The sequence below is a fragment of the Pelecanus crispus genome, chromosome 4 (assembly GCF_030463565.1).
Source record: "Pelecanus crispus isolate bPelCri1 chromosome 4, bPelCri1.pri, whole genome shotgun sequence".
Classification (NCBI taxonomy): Eukaryota; Metazoa; Chordata; class Aves; order Pelecaniformes; family Pelecanidae; genus Pelecanus; species Pelecanus crispus.
In genome coordinates this window covers 30,384,625-30,406,895 of record NC_134646.1, presented here as the reverse complement: position 1 = coordinate 30,406,895, position 22,271 = coordinate 30,384,625, and the positions used below count along the sequence as shown (strand labels likewise).

Genomic DNA, 22,271 nt, shown 5'->3' with positions numbered 1-22,271 from the left:
TGGAAATGTCTGGAGCAGCTTCCTAGTACAGTCAAGTAACTCCTTTGAGGAAAAGGACTAAGGTACTTTCTTACAAGTTCAGAGGTATAGTTCAGGAAAGCATAAAATCATTCCTGGCCATTTTTGCTCTATAAATATGACTACAGCTGTTTAAGTGCCTTCTTCCTTCCAAGCTCCTCCCTGCACTGATTTCTAAGAAACACAGTGGACTCAGAAGAATTAATCAACTTTCTAAAATGTGATGAAAATAAAAGTAGCAGCAAGTAGTAATAAAGACAATATCTTAGTCCTGAAGGATCTTCCCAGGACAAAACTGAGTCCATCTTTCCATTACCAAATTATAAAGGAAATCACATCCAGGTTTAGATTAACAGGATTCCAGTCATTTTTTGAGGAGGCTTTAAAATGACTTTATTGAAAAGATTAAAAATAATTAACAAGAAAGGCATTTAAATGGAGACAAACATGCAAAAACACCCAAAAAGAGAAATTCCAAAATAAGAAAACCTAGCCATTGTCTCTAGCTGCTGCAAAGCTATCAGAAATATATGAGATGCTACTCAAATGATAGTTTGCCTTGAGTAAGTTTTAACAGCAATGAGGCCATGTCTTAAATAGGAGTTTCTGAGCTTCATTCATTACATATAACGTTGTTGTTTTCACTGAATATGTACTTATAAGTCACACTTCACAACACCGTAATAAGATGAGAACAGTGTTGTGTTAGATAACGCTTCTTGGGACATGCCAGAGCTGCCCAGTATAAATAGCACAGCACATGAGCAATAGCAAACACTCACAAAGCTGCTTGGCTGAGATTTTTACAGCTTTGGCAATCTACACTGGTATTTGCAAGTGTGAACTCTATTGTCAGCATACATTGCTAAATCTACCCCGTGGATCAAAATGAAATGATTACACATTTCCCAATACAATCCTACTCTCTTAGGAGCAAGTCTCCTTGCTGACTCCTTGATGAAAACAGCCTTTTAAACATTCTTATCACCTAGATATGAAGCCTGCCCTCCTTATGCCTCTTGTATTATCGACATGCTAGATTACAGGTTTTGAGGGGAGGGGGACAGGAGAAGGAAGCTGCAATGAAAAATATGCCCTACTTATAAAATGACATTGCAGGTCTCAGAATACATCTGTAAGGACAGCATGTGGTACATTCCTCTTTCCAAGCCTGAAACCAGACAGAGACAGACAATTCTGCCCCTACCTTTCTGATGAAATTAGCATGGCACTCTCCTTTCTGCACAGGTGGAGGGCACGCCGGGGGAACACTGTATGCTTTGTGACATCTGCTCTGCTCTGCTGCATATGAAACAGCTGATAAGAAACGGACTTCGACAAAATTGACCTCCTTGATCATGCTGGTAATATCAAAGCTCTAGGTCAAGAAAACAGAACAAAATCATTACAGCGCTGACATTTATTTATGAGATTTATAATCACTGTTACATTGGGATTTTGATACCATACATATATTATTCAAAGCCATTTGAACTACAGTCTCAACAGGCTCTGGTTTTGAAGGAAAAGAAAAGCTACTTCTTAAGCTGAAAAAAGAAAATACACAGTAACATTCCAGATACAAGGAGACGTTTCTGGGCAAACTACTTTCCCCATACTGAGCCCCCATTGCAGGCTTCAGCACTCTGCTTGCACACAGAAGTGCCTGAAGGATAAGGATGGCAAGAGAATCTTTACCCTCCTTCCTCACTCCAAACTCATCTCCATCTTTAGAAAGACACCTTGTTCCAACTCAGAAAGCTGGTCTATATAGGAGTCCTTCCAACTCACACTGTGCTGCCAGCTTATCTACCGCAAAGCACTGAGCTGCCTTTTGCGTGAATGCTGCAAAGCTGTATTTCATGCCGCCTGCACTCTCATCCCCAAAACGTACAGATACACATCCTATGCCAGCACCAAATAAAGCATTTGGGGGCTTCCTCACTGGCTCACAAAATCCCCTTCAGTGTGGCTGGATAGAAGGATAAATGTTTGATTTCAGAATTATCCTGTGCTATCAAGATAGTATGGTTCCAATGGCTAACACCCATTTCTTCTTAACAGTGTTCATTTGTGACAAGCCAAGTCTTGGCAATTTTTTCCAACTTGAGCAGCCCAGCTAGCATCACTTATGTCTGTAGCATACAGCAGAAAAGTACAAAGCAAACAGCATCCCCCATACAGAGCCTTCACAGAGTCCTTCCTGCAGACATAGTTGTCATGTGGAACAGGTGAACAAAGCAGAAGTCTGGGTCACAGTAATCCTAGACTCAGTCTAATACAGTTCACTGTGGTTTTACAGTGAAGGCCATTTCATGAACTGTTACAATCTGAGACAGAATGAAGTTGCAGAAGCAAGGGCAAAATAATATCACTTCCCAACTCTACAGAGCCTGCTACTGGCAATCCTTTAGATACTCTACAAATAGTAAATAATCACAATTTCATAAGAGCTCTGTGAAATTTATTATTTCACAGATGGTAAAACTAAGTCACAGAGAAAGTAAGTGATTTGTCCCAGGTCACACAGACCCAGGTGGCAGAACCTAGCTTTTATGTCTCAGGCCAGTACCTCTGCAATAAAACCTGCCAGAATGGTAAACGCTGAGATATGAAGACACCAGATTTCCTTTGTAATTCAGTTATTCCACCAATATTCTTCCTTTAACTTTTCCTTTTTTGATTGTTTTAAGAGAAAAGCAAGGATTGTCTCTTATGCTAGTACCCAGAATGACTTTATATTTTAAAGCTGTAAAATTAGTTGGAATGTTTTTGTCACTCTCAAGATCATTCCATGATAAGTACTCTCACACTGACATAGATTAAGCCCAAAAATGCAAGACAATGTTATCAAAAGCTCAATATTAAAAATCAAAACCCCTATATAAAAAAAAGCATGGAAACACTTACAAAGGCTTTGCAACATGCATTTTCATTGCAGTATTTGCATGTAAACCTTTCTAATACCAATTAGTAAGCAGATTTACAGCTAATATAACACACTTAGGCTTATGTTTTCTTGGAGCTGTGACAGATCCCAATAAGCAAGACTTACATTATTAGCTGAACTGATCCTCTTGTGTGGCTCCACTCATTTAGAACAAGGCACATTCACCTCTAGATCTGACCCTGCTGCTACTGAAAAGGTAAGTACACTTCTCTTTCTAACAGTTATCTGATTACACATGCAGTCCTCAGGTCAACACTTTCTGCACCCAAGGACCTATTTTTCTGTGTACTTGAATGTGCTGAAAGTGCTCAGCACAAAAGGGCTTTGAAGAAAAAACAGAAGGACCTTCAGAAATAAACACATTACTTACATATCTGTTGAACATGTTGTCTGTTGTCCCAAGAGTCATATTGTTGATCAGGATCTGTGCTACTGTATCTACTCCCTCGAAAACCAAATTCACTTTCTGCCACTTTCTACAGAAGATAACATATGCATAATAAAACTGTTAGAACACCTAGAGTTAATAACACACAGGAGACAATATAAAAATGTATGTCACTATTATCTTTAGCAGTAGTCCTCTCAACTACCTCCAAAAATGTTTGACTTAGTGTGGCTACATTGTATCTCTAAATAATCAATTTAAGATGACAGCTGAAGTGGCTGAATTCTGCAACACAGCATGTTCACATACCCACCAGGTAGCAGATGGACTAGCTTCCAATTAGCCTAAGTATTATCCTTCCTTAGTTGGCAATTCATAAGTAATTTTTAACAATTAAATAAAAAATGGGAAAAAGCAACTACTGAAGTGTTCTTTAGCAAGAGCTTTGCAGCTGCATATTATTGCATAATTTGTTTTATTAGATACAAAAGTATTAAGCAGATTTTGAGCTGATGGATTAGCTAGCAATTCTGCATGAAAGACAGCACAGAACTATTTTAGACATATCTTTACCGCATACCTGATGTCAAAAGGAGTTTTGAATGTTCTGCTGTAAGTCCAGTTATCCAGCGAGATCCATCTGTATATCACATCATTAAATCTATAGTATGGATCCTAATAACAGACCAACAAAAAGAAAATTACAAGACTTATTTAGTATTTGGTCCGAAACCAGGACACTCATATAGGTCAAAACCTGTTTGCTATAATCATTCATACTCAAACTAGAGGGAGCAGAATTTGATTTTATGTAAGAAATGACTGGGCTGGAAATTAAAAAAAATCCAGACAGCTTGTGACTTAATGAGAGGAACAGAAACATGATCACACTCATAATGAAGGAGAAAGTAAGACTAATAGGATTTTAAGAGGCAAAGAAACAGCAGTTTAGGCCTCTAGGGACAGCAGTGAACAAATCTCTACAGTTTAAAATCATTGCAAATACTCCACTTGTTTCTTGTCAATGAGTCTTGATGTGGTAAGGCTAAATTAAATTGTTATATTTAGAGGGAGGGAGAAAGAGAAGGAGGAGAAGCAACACAATTTGGTTTGTTATATAAAATTAAATGACTACTTTTGAGAATAATGCTGCATTTATACTGAATATGCTCTTTTCCCTTTAGTCACAGCACCCAGGAAGAAAAAAGGCACACTTTGTCTCAGCTATGTCCTCGACCTTTTTGGCTTCATGCTGTATTTATTACCTTATGGTGGGTCACAACGTTCCTCACCTAGGCTGAAGGAATCAGTTATGTGGACCTGACAACCCACCACCTTGCACCTCACACAAAGGCAGCAGAAAGGTACAGTGTTACATCCCCATGTCAGACAGTTCAGAGTGCAGGTATCTGGGTCAGTGACTGACAGCTCAGTTCAATCCTCTTTGCAGCTGTGCAGCTGAACTCCTTTCCCAAACCAAAGACCAATCTCTTCTGGACTACATGACTCAAACCCAGCTAAGAGAGAGCATAGCTGCATTAAGGTTCTCTGATACGAGTCTTCTATAGTACCAGCACAGCTAACTATCTGCCCTGAATACACAGATTCACACTGAAGAAAATCTGCCCAGCTTTTTTTTTTTTCTTCTTGCTGAAGCTCAATTTTTCTCCCCATTTCAGGAGTCAGTATAGATACTAATGACACTTCTGGATTTGAAATCTTCTGAAAAACACTGTTTCATATCTCATACTTGTTTTACAATTAATAGGGTCAGGCTCCGTAGTATAAACACAAACCTATTTACATAGCAGAGCAAAATCATAACATCTAAGTGACTGTCGTCAGCAGGGTAAACTCTTCTAAAGTCCCACAGCAATATAAACATGATTCGTTGAGCCTATACAGAGGGAAAGTTGTTGCCTTGCCTCTACTTGCTTTGCTTGATCAATCAAATTTCTTACTACAAGGGAGTAAGAGTCAAGAAGGAAAGGTCTTATAACCTCAGTAAAACTGACCTCTGTATTGGTAATGCAGTGTATTCTCTAAAAGTTAAGTCACCATGAGCTTACCAGAACAATTACTGAATTTTAGGATATCCATACCATTACTTTTATTCAAAATGCTTGGGGAATATATCTCAGACTTTTATTAAGATGCAAAATGTAAGGCTAATAAATGCATATTAAAACACAAAATTTAGGCTCATATAAGAAACTCTTAAGATTACTGTATTGAGACAACGAAAGGCAAGCATCAAATGTCAGAGACCATGAAAACCCACAATATGTCCTTAAAAAGCACATTTTTAACAACTGTCTTGCTTTAACATTATATACTATTTTATTTTAAGCTATGCTTGGGAAAATGTGCATGTTAAATTCCAATCATTGCCACTTGTATGTGTGAAATATTCAACAAAAGGCATAAGATGCAAGCTGTAAATGCACCATCAACAGCAGACTGTAAAGCCAAAATCAATTTGGTTAGCGGTCAAACAATCAACATCAGTGCCTCATCAAAGATCAAGACCCTGCATAAACCTTCACTGTTTCTCCATGAAAGCATGAATACTGAGATGTTAATGAACAAAGACCTGATGTCTGAAGAACACAAAATTGGCTGTCTAGCAGCAGAGAGAAATGTGGGACCGCTTCATCAGAGGCGGAAATTACATCATCAGATGGGCTCTTACAGCAGTTTACGAACAGAGCTGCTCGTTTAAATCTCCTCAGAGCTTACTGCCAATCCTTTTTCCTGAAGGGGCTTTCTTCTTCTGTATTACTCTAACTCCTTCAAACTTCAAGAAATGCATTGACGCTAAAATATGTGTCATAGAAGGTGCTAATTAGCCCCTTCTGACTCACACGAATACTGTTTCTTCCTCACAGCCATCCACCTTTTTAGACGGGAAGCTCCTAGTTCTGTGTACCTTTATATAAAACTTAACAGCTTACTGATATTGCTACATAACTAGTAAAACAGCTTATATATCACACAGAAAAGCTGTTAAATGCTAATACTGGTTAGTCATTTTAAGCATGACAAATATCGCTTGTTGTAAAATCAGTCATGTGGCAATGTTTAAGCAATGCTTTTAAGGCAGTTCTCAAGGTTCAGGAAAAATGCATGACAACAAAGTCCTGTAAGAAAGGAAAATGACATCTCCAATACACTTGTGAGATTATTGACTTTTTCATTATTAAATGCAACTGTTTTGAGTGCTGGAAGATTTACCTAGAGAAGTCAAATTGTTTGGATTTATCTGAAACAGAATTTCATCCCACATTAAATCAGCTCACATTAAAATGAAAGGTTTATTTCAGAAAACTGGATGAAAAAAAAACAATTTTAAAACTCTTAAGGGCACTGGGACAATTTGAAAGACAGTAGGAAATAGACCGCACATGTATTAAATATACTTCACATTCATTAGCTCAACATGTTCCTGGAAGCAAATCATAGAGGGGTGGAGCCAACTACAGCTATTTTTAGATCCCACCAAACATGACAGCCTTGCATTTTCCTGCTCCCTGCAATTTGGGGAAAAATTCTCAACCACTCAAGCTCCCTGCCTGTTTGTTCTCTGCTCCCAATTTCAATGCTGTGAGAAAGCAGCAAATCACCTGCTAAGATGAGGTAAAAAGCCCTGCTACAGAGCATCAAAAAGAAGCAATTTCCAGTTTGGATAACAGGACATCAGCAGGACTTCAAAGCCCTGGCAGCACTAAAATGCAGGCACTGCCAAGCAGCTAGATGGAAGCTCCTCCTTGCAATGATTTTAAGGGGATATTGAAAAGCTAAGAGCTTCTCCTGTTAGGCAGGAAATGGATGAGACATGAACACATCAGAGGTGAGGCTCAAAGCCCAAGTGAGCGAGTTGTGCCAGGCACACCCGGGCCCCATGATGGGCCAGCTTCAGGCCGCACGCAACCAGGAGTCCGGGGGAGCACGGCGCAAACACCTGAATCACAATAGACAGCGTCAGCTGGATCCAGGTCGAAGATCAGCATGTAATAAAATGAAATGTAATAAAGGGAACAAAAACCAGATTCCTTTGCCTTACCCTACTTTTGTTATGATCTAATTTGAAGCTGTCTCGCATGCTTTTCTCTCATAAATCAACTCTGCTGATATTTTATAATGTACACCATAAGAAAATCTTTCTGATGTAACAGATTACCAAAATAAAACTTGCAAGTGATGTTTCATGATTTACAGTTCAATGATTTTGCTGTTGCCAACTTCAGACTGGAAGCTAAATAGTTTAGATACTTATCTATATCCACGCACTCCTTGATATCACAAGCGATAGCAGTCAGGACATTTATACAATTTTCAGCAAGCCCAGTTTCACATATTTACAGCTTGAAGTCAAGCTGAACTAACAGTAGCGACAAATGGATCGTATTCTTGGAATATGAGTTTTGGAAGTTCATCGTAAAGTGATTAATTTTCAGTAGTTACTCTAACAAAGCAGTAAACTGAATGTCACCTTATAGAATCATAGAATCGTTTAGGTTGGAAAAGACCTTTAGGATCATCAAGTCCAACCGTTAACCTAACACTGCCAAATCCACCACTAAACCATGTCCCTAAGCACCACATCTACAGGTCTTTTAAATACCACCAGGGATGGGGACTCAGCCACTTCCTTGGGCAGCCTGGTCCAATGCTTGACTACCCTTTTCGTGAAGAAATTTTTCCTAATATCCAATCTAAACCTCCCCTGGCACAGCTTGAGCCCATTTCCTCTCGTCCTATCGCTAACTACATGGGAGAAGAGACCAACACCCACCTCACTACAACCTCCTTTCAGGTAGTTGTAGAGAGCGATAAGGTCTCCCCTCAGCCTCCTCTTCTCCAGGCTAAACAACCCCACTTCCTTCAGCTGCTCCTCATCAGGCCTGTGCTCCAGACCCTTCGCCAGCCTCACGGCTCTTCTTTGGACACGCCCCAGCACCTCTTTCTTGTAGCGAGGGGCCCAAAACTGGACACAGTATTTGAGGTGCAGCCTCACCAGGGCCAAGTACGGGGGACAATCACTTCCCTAGTCCTGCTGGCCACGCTACTTCTGATACAAGCCAGGATGCTGTTGGCCTTCTGGGCCACCTGGGCACACTGCTGGCTCATATTCAGCCGGTTGTCAACCAACACCCCCAGGTCCTTTTCCACCAGGCAGCTTTCCAGCCACTCTTCCCCAAGCTTCTAGCATTGCACAGGGCTGTTGTGACCCAAGTGCAGGACCCGGCACTTGGCCTTGTTGAATGTCGTACAGCTGGCCTCAGCCCATCAATCCAGCCTGTCCAGATCCCTCTGTGGAGCCTTACGCTCAACTATTTCATCAGTGAATGCCATAACTTGTTAGAATCGTAGGATATCCAACACAACTGTTACCTGGCTTGCTCCGAAAAATCTAAGTTACGATGAAGTGTTAGAAAATACGCAACAACATACTTTATACAAATGCAGAACAAGCTACAAAAAATACACACTACTTTACAGAACTGCAGAAGTACCACTTGAGACACATAAGTGTCTGCTTCTTCTAATATATTTTAATACCCAAGTATGACCAAGACCACTGTAATCTGCTTGTGTCAAGTGCGTGTCCTTCTTGTATACTGGGGCAGAAACTGCAGTGTTATCCAGCCCCTCTATTACCATCACTGTTGCAGACCCCCCATAATAGTTCTTTACAAATCAAAGTGACAGCTAGTAAGACAAAACAGCCTTTCTGTATGAATGCAAACGGCTGGCAGATGAGAAAATCCAGCTACAATAGCCATATTCATCAGAACTGAAATTTTATCGGAGTCACCTGCCAGCAGAAATGGCATCATGCAGTACTTGGACAGTACATGCTAGAGGATGGCTATTGCTAGCACAAAGATTTAATGCACAAGTTACCTGCTGATACATATTGCTTATCAGAACTGTGCCTGAAAGAAAATACTACGCTGACAGTAGCTAAAAACTAAATCTTCAGACAAAAAGGTTTCTGCAAATCTTATTTTTCCAGAGACGCAGGGTTAGCAATAGATTCGCTGCAAGTTTGTAAAAGGTCTGCGCTTATGGCCGAGCTTTGCACTAACCTTATTCAAGGGACTATTACCCTTGTTTATGTGCATTTCTCATGTCTTTTTTAAATTTTCCATGTAAATAGTAGTAAGACTTATGGAGTCCTAACGAAATGTTACTAAAACAACCCAGCTGAACACATATGCTGATGCTATCTTCTGCCCTTAGAGCTTTTATCATGGTTAATCCAGTATTTGAACTACATTGGTTGAACACGGAAGAAAATAATACCTCAGCAGGAAAGCCAAAAGTATCTTCCCCAAGAGCATTTTCTAAGATACGTGCATTTCGTGCATTCAGAAAAATGTGTTCATCCAATGTATATTTTATAAGCCAAAGAGTAAAGACATCTCTAGAACGAATACTAAGAGGATCCAGAGAGATGAGTAACGAACCCTTGGTGTCAGAGATACGTCTTTCAATTCAAATGTATGGCCTGCACAGCAGATTAAAGTAAGGCTACAGACATGCAATCAGCTAGAGCATCCCCAGGCAAAAACAGTTTGTGCATCGTCCTAAATTTGGAATGAACCACACACTGATAAATAACTTGCTTGCAGCCTACTCTTGCAACCTAAGCCACATTTTGCAGGCTTAATATCCAGCAGCTTATTCTTGCTGCCCTCCTCCCCTTCATTTGTGAGATGCCCACTAAGCTACACTGTTGGAGTAGGCCCTCCCAAATTTTGGTTTACATTTCTGTTTTGGGTGCTAACCCATGACAAATTCCAAGGATACAGAAGCAAAGGATGCAGTGCTATTTGCCGTTTGCAAATCAGACAGAAAACCAGCGCATAGATTTCACTAGGTCACTGAACATACGGGTCTTGCTATACGGAATAATTTAGTTCCCACTAGCTTTGTTCTCCTATTTCCTGGTACAGCTTTTCAGATCAATCTTTGCTTTTGATTACAAGCAGTAAGCTTTTGGATTGCTGGTCTAGTGACATTCTCAGTAGGATGAATAAAAATCCTACGCTCCACGGCAAAGAGCAAAAGGAGCAAATGAAAAAAATACTCAAGACCAAAGCTTTGGTATTTAGGCAACTATAATAAAACTCCTAGTTCTACACTTCACACAACCCCAAAAAGGCCTTACTTCCAGAGATAATGAGCACTGAAGAAACGGAGCAACCAGTGCTCTATGCCTCTAAAATTCAGGCTGTGTACATGCTTTTGTATAAATAAGAATATAGGAATATGATTTTAGCCAGCTGCATTTGAAAACATTTGGTCATAAGCATTTTCACCGCAGTGAAGAAACCTCAGGACAAACAGCTGAGCCACACTTTGCAGCATGAAGCCACGCTTTGCAATGGCGAATTATGTCACTGACTCCCTCCAAACAACCCAGGTTTGCTGCTTTGCAGAATGCTACAACTATGGTGGCAGGGATTGATTACATTTAACACTATCTGTGATAGATCTGAAATCTGCTAAGGCTGCTCCCATATTTTGGTATGCTCTCCATTCTATCTTTTAAACAAAAATGTGATTTTAAAACAATTTAGTTATCCTGGCGCAAATATTTGTGTGAATGCTTCTTTCTGTAAGCTGGTCTTTGCTAAACTGAGTAAGAACAGGTTTAAATTGACTTTAAGTTACCTGTACAGACCTGCACTTGGAAACAAGCTAGCTCATTCTGAGCTTGGAACTAGCCAAACACCAGGCGGGTCCAGTCCAGAGGTCAAGCAACCACACTAGCGAAGTATTTCGGTTAACTCAGCTCCTCGACAGAGCATACTAATTCTAACACCACCAGCTTAGCAACAGTTTCCAGACTACTGCGGGTTCATACCCGGCCATGTCAGCACGTGTCTGGAGCAAGCTCATACTTGTATTCACGTAAACATGTTCTAAATGTCCACAACCAACCATCATCGATTTAATTAGCCAAGCACCCATCTACCTATTACCAAGACCCATGCTGCTGGCCAGCAGGCTGACTAAGCTTTCACGCCTCTGTGGAGACTTGGGATTCTGTCCAGGCACAGGAGAGTTCATGATCGCAGCCTCATGTCCAAGTATCATACTGCTGCTTAAAATGACTAAAAGTACAAGTCAGTTCACAGCAATGCAGCTAAATTAGCAATCGCATTTCCTCACTTTGTAAGAGTACTTAATATGAGTAGTTAAATGTGAGTCTTTCATTACGTCATTATCTTGCATGCATGAGTCAGTGCATTGGTCACAGTTTCTCCTGAATGATTATTCACACTGCTTATAGCAACACTTCCCAGTACAGCCAAACATCTGAGACGTTCAGTTTATCTTACGCGCTTTTGCATGGGAGAAACTGGCGCAGTTCTCTTCGATGATCCTCCATATATAGTCTACCTGCCCACTGCACTTTTTAAAACTTTAGAAAAGCCACTTTAAAACCTTAGTTGTATATGTTCAAAATGCCATGCCACTTAGCACACAGATGTTGAAACAACAGACTATCATGGCTCAGCTTATCCCTCCTTAGTGTATTTACTTTTCCAATGTTGACTATTTCTTTTGTCTGGCAATGACACTCTTTGGCATCTGTTATTAGTACCGGGATTCCCAACCTATGCTAACACAGAATAATGCTAAAATTATCCTGCCCAAAGTATCATCACTTTCTCCTTACACCTCTCTAACTTTAGTCAGAGCAGAGCTGGAAAATAATCCGAAGAAAAAAAATTAAAGAACATATAAAAATACATGCATCCAGAATGTATTTTTAAAATAAATCCTGTACAAGAAATGCAACACTGGGCCCACAATAAATACAGTATGTAGATACGTCTGATATACTCAGACAACATAAGACAGTACTTCACGTTTTCTAGTACAGAAGTGCATTTATCAGTTTTATAGATGATTTTGTTAACTTCACTATATTTTTTTTTTCCTTGTTCCAGGTACACATTTCACACTCCACACATTTCCTTTTTAAAAGGCATCTTATTTTAACAATGACCCAGTTAGTGCCATGTTTCTTGCCAGGTCTGAGTGAGAAGCAGCTAATGCTGGTATCAGGGTACTTTGCTACCAATCTGCAACTACAGTTTTGACCATTTGTCCCAGAAAGTGGCTGCTGAGTTTTCATAAATCTAAAAACTAAAAGAGGTAATAGTAAACAGCAGCAGCAAAGCTTCTTAAAAGTGTTAAGGCAGGAACTAGTTTTTTCAATGGAACAGGTTTATACTCATGTTTCAGAATATACTTCCCTTAGGCAGCACGGGAGTATACAATCTCAACATGATCCGCTCTGCAAGTGTTAAAAGGGATTTTTAATGCACTGAAATCCCTAGACTTCTTGCATCAACAAGCCAAACTTCAACAGAGCGGGTTTAGCTTTTCATTCTTTTGAGGTAATATTGTAGGTAAACATGACTTACATGCTGCGATGATATCGCAGGTATCTGGTGTCAGCACCTTGGTTCCGTGGCAAAACCACAGAACCTCACACGCTGCAGAGCAGGGGTTTGCATTTGTATCCCTGGCCCAATTTGGGACCGCTCTGCAGTGGATAACCTCCAGTTACCCACCTGAGGATACTGCAGCCACCAAACCCTTTGGCACTCGAGGGGCTAAGGAAACAAAGGCTGGCTGCCGCACCGGCAACGCTAGCAACACCTGCGGCGCCTGAGGCGGCTCCCGGGACAGAGCAGTGTTTTGGGGGGTGAGGAGGTTGCCTCTAACCATGCTTCTGGAGACCTGACGCGGGGGGCTGGGTTTTTCTCCTTTGTGGCAGGCTGCCCGCTTCGGGGCGGCGCGGCGGGAGCGAGGCCTCTCCTCGGGCGCCACCAGAGCGCAGCGGCCTGCCCGGCTCCCCCCACCGCGCCCCAGGCACGGCCGGACACGGTCCCACCGCCGGGGCGCCGCCAAGGGCGGGGAGGGAGGGCCGGCCGAGGTGTGCCGGCGCGGCTGCCTACCGTACCTGGATGAGGCCTCGGCGGTGCAGGGCGGTGTGCACGCAGCCCGGCACCTCCCCTCGGAGCACCACCGAGCCGTTCCCGTTGCCCAGCCGCCAGCTCCCGCGCAGGCTGTGCACCTCCGGGCCGCCCGCGGCCGAGGCGCCGGCCCGGCCCGCAGCCGCCAGCAGCAGCAACAGCAGCGGCGGGGCAGCTCGGGCCGCGGCGGCGCCCGCCCGGGAGGAGCGAGCGGGCGGCCCGGGTGCGGCGGGGGCCCCGCGGCGCGGCCGCCTCACCGCCATGGCCCGCGGAGACGCTGCTGCGGGACGACGGACGGACGGGGTTGGGGGGGGGAACCGGTCCCTTCGGCCGCCGGCGACCCGGCCACGCCCTCAGGGGGCTGGGGCGGCGCTCCGCGCCGTTAGCGGCCGCCGCCTCCTCGCGCCGCCCGTTAACGGCTGCTCGGGGCCGGGAGGCCGCTCAGCGGCCCCGCCGCAGCGGGGGGAAGGAACGACGGCGCTGCTGAGGCAGGGCCAGCGCGGCTCCCCGGAGGATTTCCAGTCAGCTGGAGAGCGGCGTCCCCCCGCCGCTGGCGGCCGGGCGCAGCCCCGCCGTGGACGCCCCTGACGGGCAGCGAGGCCGCCGCCGCCGCTTTCCCGCCCCCTCCCCGGCTGAAGCGGTGACGGGCAGCGGCACAACCCCCCCTGGCCAAGCGGCTCTTCGAGCAAGCCGGCACCAGGTGAGGGTGGAAAGGCTTGCCGAGCAGGGCATACACATTAACAGCAAAAGAAAGAAAGAAAAAAAAAAAAAAAAAAAGTGGTTTTTTTTTTCTTCAAGAGGCGGCACAGTGGAACATTGATAATAGCAGCGATATAAGGTTACGAATCTATCAGATGCAGCAAGTTTACTGAGAGGTCTAGAAAAGCACAGTGCAGTGGGAGGAACGAGGAAGAGCTGTGACAACACTGCACCAGGTACTTTCAGTATTGGCTCCCTCAAGTCATGAGATTTTATATGACCTCAGAGTTCCACCTCCTTTTTCCCATAAAATTACAGAGGTGTGTAAAACCGGAACAAACATCATTAACATTTCATTAAAAAAAAAAAAAAAAAAAGTACTCTGGGTTCTCTTAAAGCAGTGCTAGCACTGTTGCTGTGGATTTTGTTTATAAAAATTTAGTATGTTCATCCACAAAGGAGCAGAAAGGTCAGGTCCAAAGAAACAACCCGAAGGATGCTTTCCAAACCACACCGTAGCTTTCCTGTGTGCCCTTGCTAGCTTAATCTCTTCATTCACAGCCCAAAACCTAGAATTAAAGCAACAAGTTCTTAAATGGCTCAGTGGAAGGAGCAAAAGGCCATCAGTGGCCTCAGCTACTCTTTCAGGGGTAGCCAACCAGCCTACTTCATGCTCTCTTTCCACTGAACCCTGGTGCAGAGGAGCCTAGGTCACCTCCATGAATTGGAGATGTTTCACACCATGGCATGGTTGCACTTTGGCTGGCTGTCCCTCCAGCTGAAGCTGTACAGCAGGTGGAAAGCGGCTGTGCAATCCGTTGAATCTCATTTCACAATATAGAAAAGTGCTCAGACTTCGGAGACTCTCGCAATTGCACGAGTGACTAGCCCACACACCTTCCAAAGGTTGCGACAGCACAAAACAGAAGAGTATCCAAGAACTTTCAAGACTAGAATCCCTGTATGCCTGCTCAGCTGTGAGCAGATTAGAAAGCAGTTGGTTTACTTTTCTTCGGATATGAATGACTTTGCTCCCTCACACAGCTCAACATGAAATCGAAAATGCTCATTTCAGCAGCCACTCCATGACCTTAGCTTATGGTTTGTAGCATTTTGGGGTGGGGTTTGGGCTTTGGGCTTTTTTTGGTGGTAGGGGTTTTTTTTTGTTGTTTATTCTTAAAAAGCATAGTTGATTAAATGAATGTTCCACTTGGATTTGTGTAATTTTCACTTAATTTATGAACCAGGTCAGAATCTTGGTCAGGCAGGTGATTTGCTGTCTCAGAATACACTTAAGTGAGAAGATGAAATATGCTTAAAAACCAGAAAATCTTGCAAATTGCTTTAAAGAAATGCTACCAGTAGTGTTCATTTACCTTCCAGTTACTATAAAATTCTTCTTCTTTTAACAGAAGGTCACTGTGCATACAAAGAAAGCAAACTACTAACTGCATATAGGTGCATACCCGTGATTTCTGCATGGAAATGCAACCAACCAATAGTATCCAAAGAAACCCCAATTAACTGCAGGACTTTATTCAGTTTTTCCATTTCTGTCCTTATGTTTTCTTATTGTCTAGAAATAGACTGTAACATTAGAGGAGGAAAGAATACATAAAGCACCTCGGGATGCTAAAGAGTTAATTACTTTGACAACGTAGATACAATTCATACACCAAATCATGTAAGAATAAAGTGTGACTGCCACAAAAACATGCTGCTGCTCCTGGTATGCAGCACAGAGTGCAAGAATGAACCGCAGACAAGAACAGGGATACCAGAGTTTTGTTTTAGCTCCTGGCTTTCACACCCCTAAACTCAGCACACTGTAAGAATCCACCTTAGATATGTCTTTAAAATATTACTGAACATGGTCAATATGCCTTTATATTATTGATCCAAATCCTTTTCAGCTGACAACCCTTCGTTTCAATCTAACATAAAAATGCCAGTCCTTCCATTCATCTACCATATAAAGAAAAAGTATACAATATAACCACAGATTATTTTTTTTTCACCCGTGAGAGCACAGCGGGGCACAGTTCTGAGAAATACCGGTCCAAGGAGAGAAAGAGTAGCTGATCTTTTTTGTCACTCTGAAAAAATCTCTGCTACCAACTTCAAAAAGGGATGGCTGGGACCCATACTGTTTGGCAGCAGAAGTCTGTGCAGAAATTCAGCTGTGGGAGCACTTACTGTATGTGTATTTTTAAGACTGAGTAACCCACATTCAATATATTGACTAACTGAAATGCAGGTCCCATTTCAGTTCAAGTCCCAGCCATCTTTTTGTGAGATTGGCAAAAAAGACTATCATCGTAGAAGATTGAGTTACCCCAACTGGCTTTGCATGTTGTAGAATTCAGTCAAAATCAGTATCTTCTCACCTTTAAAAGTTCAGACTATAAAATCATTGTACACTAATAGTAGAAAGCCTTGTTCTGTTTCTGCCCTCATCTGTCAAGAGTAATGCTTTCAGGACAATCAAACAAGTCAGTGTATTTTCCTTAAATTCACTCATACAACACTAAAAGCATTTAAACACTGTAGTGCTGCTTGAGAGATCTTGTAGGATATTAGTTCTCAAGAAGCAGATTGATTACAGAGAATTAAGTTTTAATGCTACCAAAGAACAACTGCAAGCTTTTTTTTTTTTTATAAATCTTTTTCAGCAAGTCATGTGGTAGCTTCCCAGTAAGAAGGAAACTGCATTTCAAGATGTTTACTGTACTTCCGTGTTTTCTTTGCCTTTTATTTCTTTGCCTCTGCCGAACACTGACAGGAGCAACACACACAACAAAACCCCCCTCAACCTAAAAACAATGCTGTAATTAAGTATTCTGAGAACATGCTGTTTCCTTGTTCAAGGCTTATAATTAAGTTAAATCATGTCTCATTTTCATGTACCAGTTTTAGGGTTTGTTTTTTGTTTGAGGGTATTTTTAAACAAATTACATTTTTACTGTTTAAAGATACTAGAGTCTTAAAGGCTGTGGTTTCATCTTTTAAAATCTTAAGACACAAAGCAAGATCTTTTGTGTGGCTTTATTCTACTGTGTACCATATTCAATTTCTTTCTGAAATGCCGCAAATTTAGGAGGTTACTACAATTCTTACTTTACGATACTGCAAGCAGTTATTCTTTATCAACTAAAACAAAAAGCTGAAGGCAAAACCATGCCTTTGGCTCTATTAGAATAAATTCAGAGTAGTTCCATTGAAGCTGCCCAAATTCTGCCGTGTTAATTCAGAAGTCTTTTGTTTCCAATTGCTATGCAATCTCTATCATCACGACAGGCTGCTGCTGTTTTCTCTTTCAAATTCACGTTCAATGAGTTCATGCAAAGGTTTTAAACAAACAGGTTCTCACAGATTTGTCTGCAGTACTTTAAGATATTACTGCCCCCACCTGTCCACCCTGCACCATTCTTCTGCTGAAGGTTACCACCTCTGAAGCAAAACAGGACTTGTGTTCACACCAGTCTACATTGGGGCTTGCTGTCTCTTTTGGTAACAGTACATCACTGCGGATACCACCACCACAGACCATTTGTCAAAGATGCAAAACAACTAAAGGATCTTCTACTTTTGGGAGTTTTGCACAGATGCAGCCATATCAGTGCAGACATGTTGGATAAATACTGGTGTAAAACTGGACTGGTGTTTGCATGACTGTAAATACCTTCAGACAGTACAGCACATCTGCATGAAAGCCCCACAGCTCCTCAACATAATGCCGGTCCTCTGTTTCATGACTGCTTCTGCAAAACATAGAACTGCTATGCAAAATAGTTACTCTCTGGCCTGGTGTAAAGGCAATATGGTGCAGGGAGCCCTCCAGCTACGGATTTGTAAAGGACAGACAGAAAGAACACATTTCAGGCATTATTCTGTATTTATCTTGAATTCCATCCAAAAAGGGTGTTAAAAATAAAATGAGGAAATAAATTAACATTGCTTTTAGAAGATGACACTATTAATACATCACTAGAAAAGAACGTTGTACTAGGTTATCGTGAGCAAAATACAAAATGACAATCCAAGTAGTAGGCCTAAAGTTTCTTTCATAATTACTGTAAAGTCTGTAGGTCTTACAAGGGGATTTCCTTAGGAAATAAAATTACTGAACACTAACAATCACATGTAATTAAGTATGTGGAAGGGAAGCTACTGCTCCAGGCAAATGCTATATGGAGGGGAAAAAGCAAAAAATAGGTAAGGATAATTTTAACATTGCTATAGCAGAAAGGCAGGCGATACCTTGAGTATACCCTTAAACTTCATCAGATATGCCAGGGCAAAAGCCTGTACTTAGACCTCTACACAACATCTTGTTTTGAGATGGACTCAAACCACAGGATTTAGGTTTCAGGTCACCGCCTTCCATAGCACAGACATAAAAAGTGTTAAGGATCTTAAAAGCCAGCATGATTTCTGAAGATTTCTGAAGACAAGTTCTTTAGAAGGTGGAATTCCCATAGCTTTTATTCTCTTCAATTTATAAACAATTTTTAAACAATCCTAATCTATTTATAAGATTATGTAACACTGACCATTGTCATTTACCCTTTGTCTCATGAGCAGCAAAGTCACTGTCTTAAGACTAGGTATGGTGCTGTCCAAGTTCCCCATGAACTCTCAATAAAACTTACTTAAAACATACCTAGAATCAAAACTGATTCTCTGGCTCTTACAGAACTCAGTAGCACATATGGGGACATTACAAAAAAGTTTGCTTAGCCTTTCTTAGAAGTCTAAAACTAGACCGTCGTCTGTGACCACAATACAATAATATATGACTCATCCCTAAACGCCTAAAATTAAATCCCTCAAAACATGGGTATCACAGGTAACAAATTGTTTCTCCCATGACGGAGGTTTGAAAGGCTTTACTGAGTCTCACTAATGCTGTGTGCTTCTCTTGGCATTTTGCCAGCTGAGTGCAGGACATACCAAACAGATTACACTAAATATGAAACATATATCCAGCCTACTGTTTTAATGAACGTTTTCTGTGCGAGTATGAGAATGTCAACAAAAATTTATAGCTGATAAAATTGGGTGAGTAAACTTAAATGGATTTGGAGTTGCCAAAACAGCTGGGAGCTGCATTTCTTTTTCTAGCTCCGTCACTCTAGACAAACCACTGGGGCAGGTCAGGACCTCTGTTTCTCAAACCTTTAGTGGGGGTAATGCACCTGGCTTCAGCACTAGGACAAACCCCGTCCATTCATTTCTGCAAAAGTGGAGACCCTAAGGCAAGCACCAGGGAGTATTCAAAATAACTTTACTGACAACTGTGGGTACTCAAGAGACTTTTTTTCCCCCCTCTTGAAAGATTAATGATTATTTCAGCACCTACAAGAATTGCCAGAATTCTTAATCGATGAAGCCCCCGCTTACGCAACAGCGTAAGCCCAGAGGCTGCCTACATACCAAAAAAATCTTCGCTTGTCTGAATGATTCCAGTGGAAACCCCTTACGTAATGGAACTACATCCTCACGCAGTCCTGGACACTACATGCCACATCGCTCACAGCACTGGTACAAACATCTCAGGAGTAAGAGTTACAGAAATTGACTCATGCACGTTCATCAAGCAGACATACTTCAATATGGGCTCTATTTTTTTTTTTTTTCCAAATGACTTAGTACATAAACAGCACTAAAAATACTACTTGATATATACCCATCTGTAAAAAAAGTGTTACATGTTCGATTCTCATTGTAACAAAAAGGAGACCACTGCAGCAAACAAAGAGAATAAGGAGTACTAAAAGGATCACAGACTATTTCAAGTTGGAAAGGATCATCAAGTCCAACTCCCTGCTCCTCGCAGGACTAAAACTAAACCACATGACTAAGAGGGTCGTCCAGACGCTCCTTGAACTCTGACAGGCTCCCGGGGAGCCTGTTCCAGTGACTGACCACCTTCTCTGTGAAGAACCTTTTCCTAATGTCCAGTCTGAACTCCTGACACAGCTTCATTCCATTTCCTCCTGTCCTGTCGCACTCTCATACTGTCTGACTACAAATTTCTTGTTTTGGTACTAGTCAGAATTTTAGTATTTTGATACTTGCACTGGAAGCAGGGAAGGCAGGCAGTAGTTTTATGGCTAGAAACATAATAAAGAGCCTTAGGAATCTGAGAAGAACCTTGTCTCTTCTTCAGCTCTGTCCGTGGTGAAAGAAGGGCCCCAAGCTCTTCAGGGAGTGGCTACATTAAGACGCTACTCACACTCATCTTGTTTACAGCTAAATTCTCAGCCCAGTGGATCCAAATAATCTGGTGCTCAAATTATCGCTTATATCTTTGATAGCTGCTACAAGCATCACAGTTCCATGGAAGAGCTCTGTTTCCTCACCACTAGGACTGCAGATAGGCACAAAGGCAACAGCAGCCCATAAGAAAGGATCTACGAAACACAAGGGATCACTGCCTGGAATCCTCCAAGACGGTTTCAGCAAGTGCAAAGACCTTTAGCTAGTCTAAACTGGTATAGATCTACTGAAAGGAGGAAAGCTACGCTGTAATTTCAATTAACCCTTTGTATATAAATATTCAGCATGCATTTTGATGTCTATAGAATATTTCACAGAAGTGCCGCGATATTCTGAAGGTATTTAAAGTTTTAATTATAGTGAGTTAAAGAGTGAACAGCCACTTAAGTTTTTGGTACTTTTTACATAGAACAAAATAAACATCATTCAGCAAACAATCATTCCCAAAGGTATGGCTTGCTGGTTAAAAGGGCTTCACCACAGGAAACATGACTCCAAAGTTATTAAGCACTTACAAGGTTTAAGAAACAAAAACATCTTGAAAACTTACCTGTCAATAAAGGTTTTATTATATTGACTCACTCTCAGCATTTTTTGAATACAGTTTATCAGCAGCAGTCATATCGACAAATAGTTTTAAAGGCCTGAACTATGCCCTGAGGAATTTCAATCACACCAAAAAGACATTTAAAACTATTAAAAAAAAAAAAAAAAAAGGCACTTTAGTCTAACAAAGTGGTTCGATATGCCTAGCAAGTTGACAAATAACAGTTTTTCCTCAATATTCACTTGTGACTTGGTCACAGCCATGAACCTGGAGGACAGAAGGGTACAACTGAGCTTCCTTCTGCCATCTCCTGCTTTGACAGTTAACAGCGGACGGCTTAACGCTGACGTGAGAAAGCCACTGCATGAGTGGAAAGAGTCACTCATTGTTTAGTGAACATCTTGGTGGCAATCTGAACTTGGAGATTTTTCAAGACCTCTTCTGTTTTGTTGTGTCCTCTTAATACCGAGGATCCTGATCCGCTGTTTATCCTTCCAGCTTCCCAGCAATGACCCACAATTTTGTAACCACAAACTATGATTACTGCTACTTCCTCCTAGCACAACTCTTCTAGAAGAGCTTATCAGTTAGCTGCAGCTGGCTCAGAAGGTGCAGCTGGCTGCCCTCTCCATTGTCCACACCCTAAATTATTCATGAGGTATGTGTCAGCATATGCTACATGGCAACTTCTCTTTAAAGATTCAGTGAGACTGACAACATTGAGCTCTTCCCCTTCACTCTTTGTCCCCGCATATCTGCGCTCTAGATTCCTAATCCTAATACATGGCATTTGTTTCACCTATACTCATCTAACCCAAAAACTTACAAGTTTCTTAGCCCGTTTCTTTTCTGGTATTTTTACAAGCTCTCCTCCCAACTAGAACCACTGCAGCAGTTAAGAGAGTAAAAAGATCCTTTTCTAAGTTACCCCTTCCCCCTTTCTTCATGCTTTGCACCTCAAGAGGCCTTACTTGCTCTACCGATTGCATAAAATACCGGTTCATAATTCAGAAGCACTCAGAGTCCCCAGGCGCTGCCTAAGTTACATGAAAGAGATTCCCCATCAGATCAGGGAAGGCAGCAAAAAGAAGCCCTATCTAGCAGGGCAGGTGTATGTGCAAGAAAAGGGCAAAAAAAAGTTCAGGTGTCTAAAGGGTGGAGACAAACATTGCAGGGTGGGGCTGTGGGAAGGAAAACAAGGTTAGGAGGGCTGATTGGTCAACTACAGCTTATTTCTGTATTGGGTCTCCTGCCCTGTGAACCAGAGATGTTCCAGCTTCAGTTAAGCAGCAAACGGCAACTTCTCTTTTCATCTTCCTCTTTTTCATTTTTTCCCATAAAGCACAGCATAATGCATGTGCGACCAGTAAGATGCCACATCAG

The 22,271-nt window shown here is 41.9% G+C and overlaps 1 protein-coding gene across 2 annotated transcripts in view; it reads right to left on the bottom strand.

Moving 5' to 3' along the window:
* MANBA (mannosidase beta) overlaps positions 1-21,540 on the bottom strand; it is a 57,219-nt gene extending 35,679 nt beyond the window's left edge. The window contains exons 1-5 of one of the 2 annotated variants that reach the window (XM_075709915.1): positions 20,892-21,540; positions 17,742-17,838; positions 3,937-4,031; positions 3,339-3,444; positions 1,226-1,396 (exon numbers count right to left, since the gene is read on the bottom strand). In XM_075709915.1, the coding sequence (XP_075566030.1) occupies positions 1,226-1,396; positions 3,339-3,444; positions 3,937-4,031; positions 17,742-17,838; positions 20,892-20,932 (510 nt within the window). In that variant the 5' untranslated portion in view covers positions 20,933-21,540. Of the gene's footprint in view, positions 1-1,225; positions 1,397-3,338; positions 3,445-3,936; positions 4,032-13,347; positions 13,624-17,741; positions 17,839-20,891 lie in introns of those variants that run through there. The other variant, XM_075709914.1, reaches the window with a different exon arrangement.
* Positions 21,541-22,271: the final 731 nt, after the last annotated feature.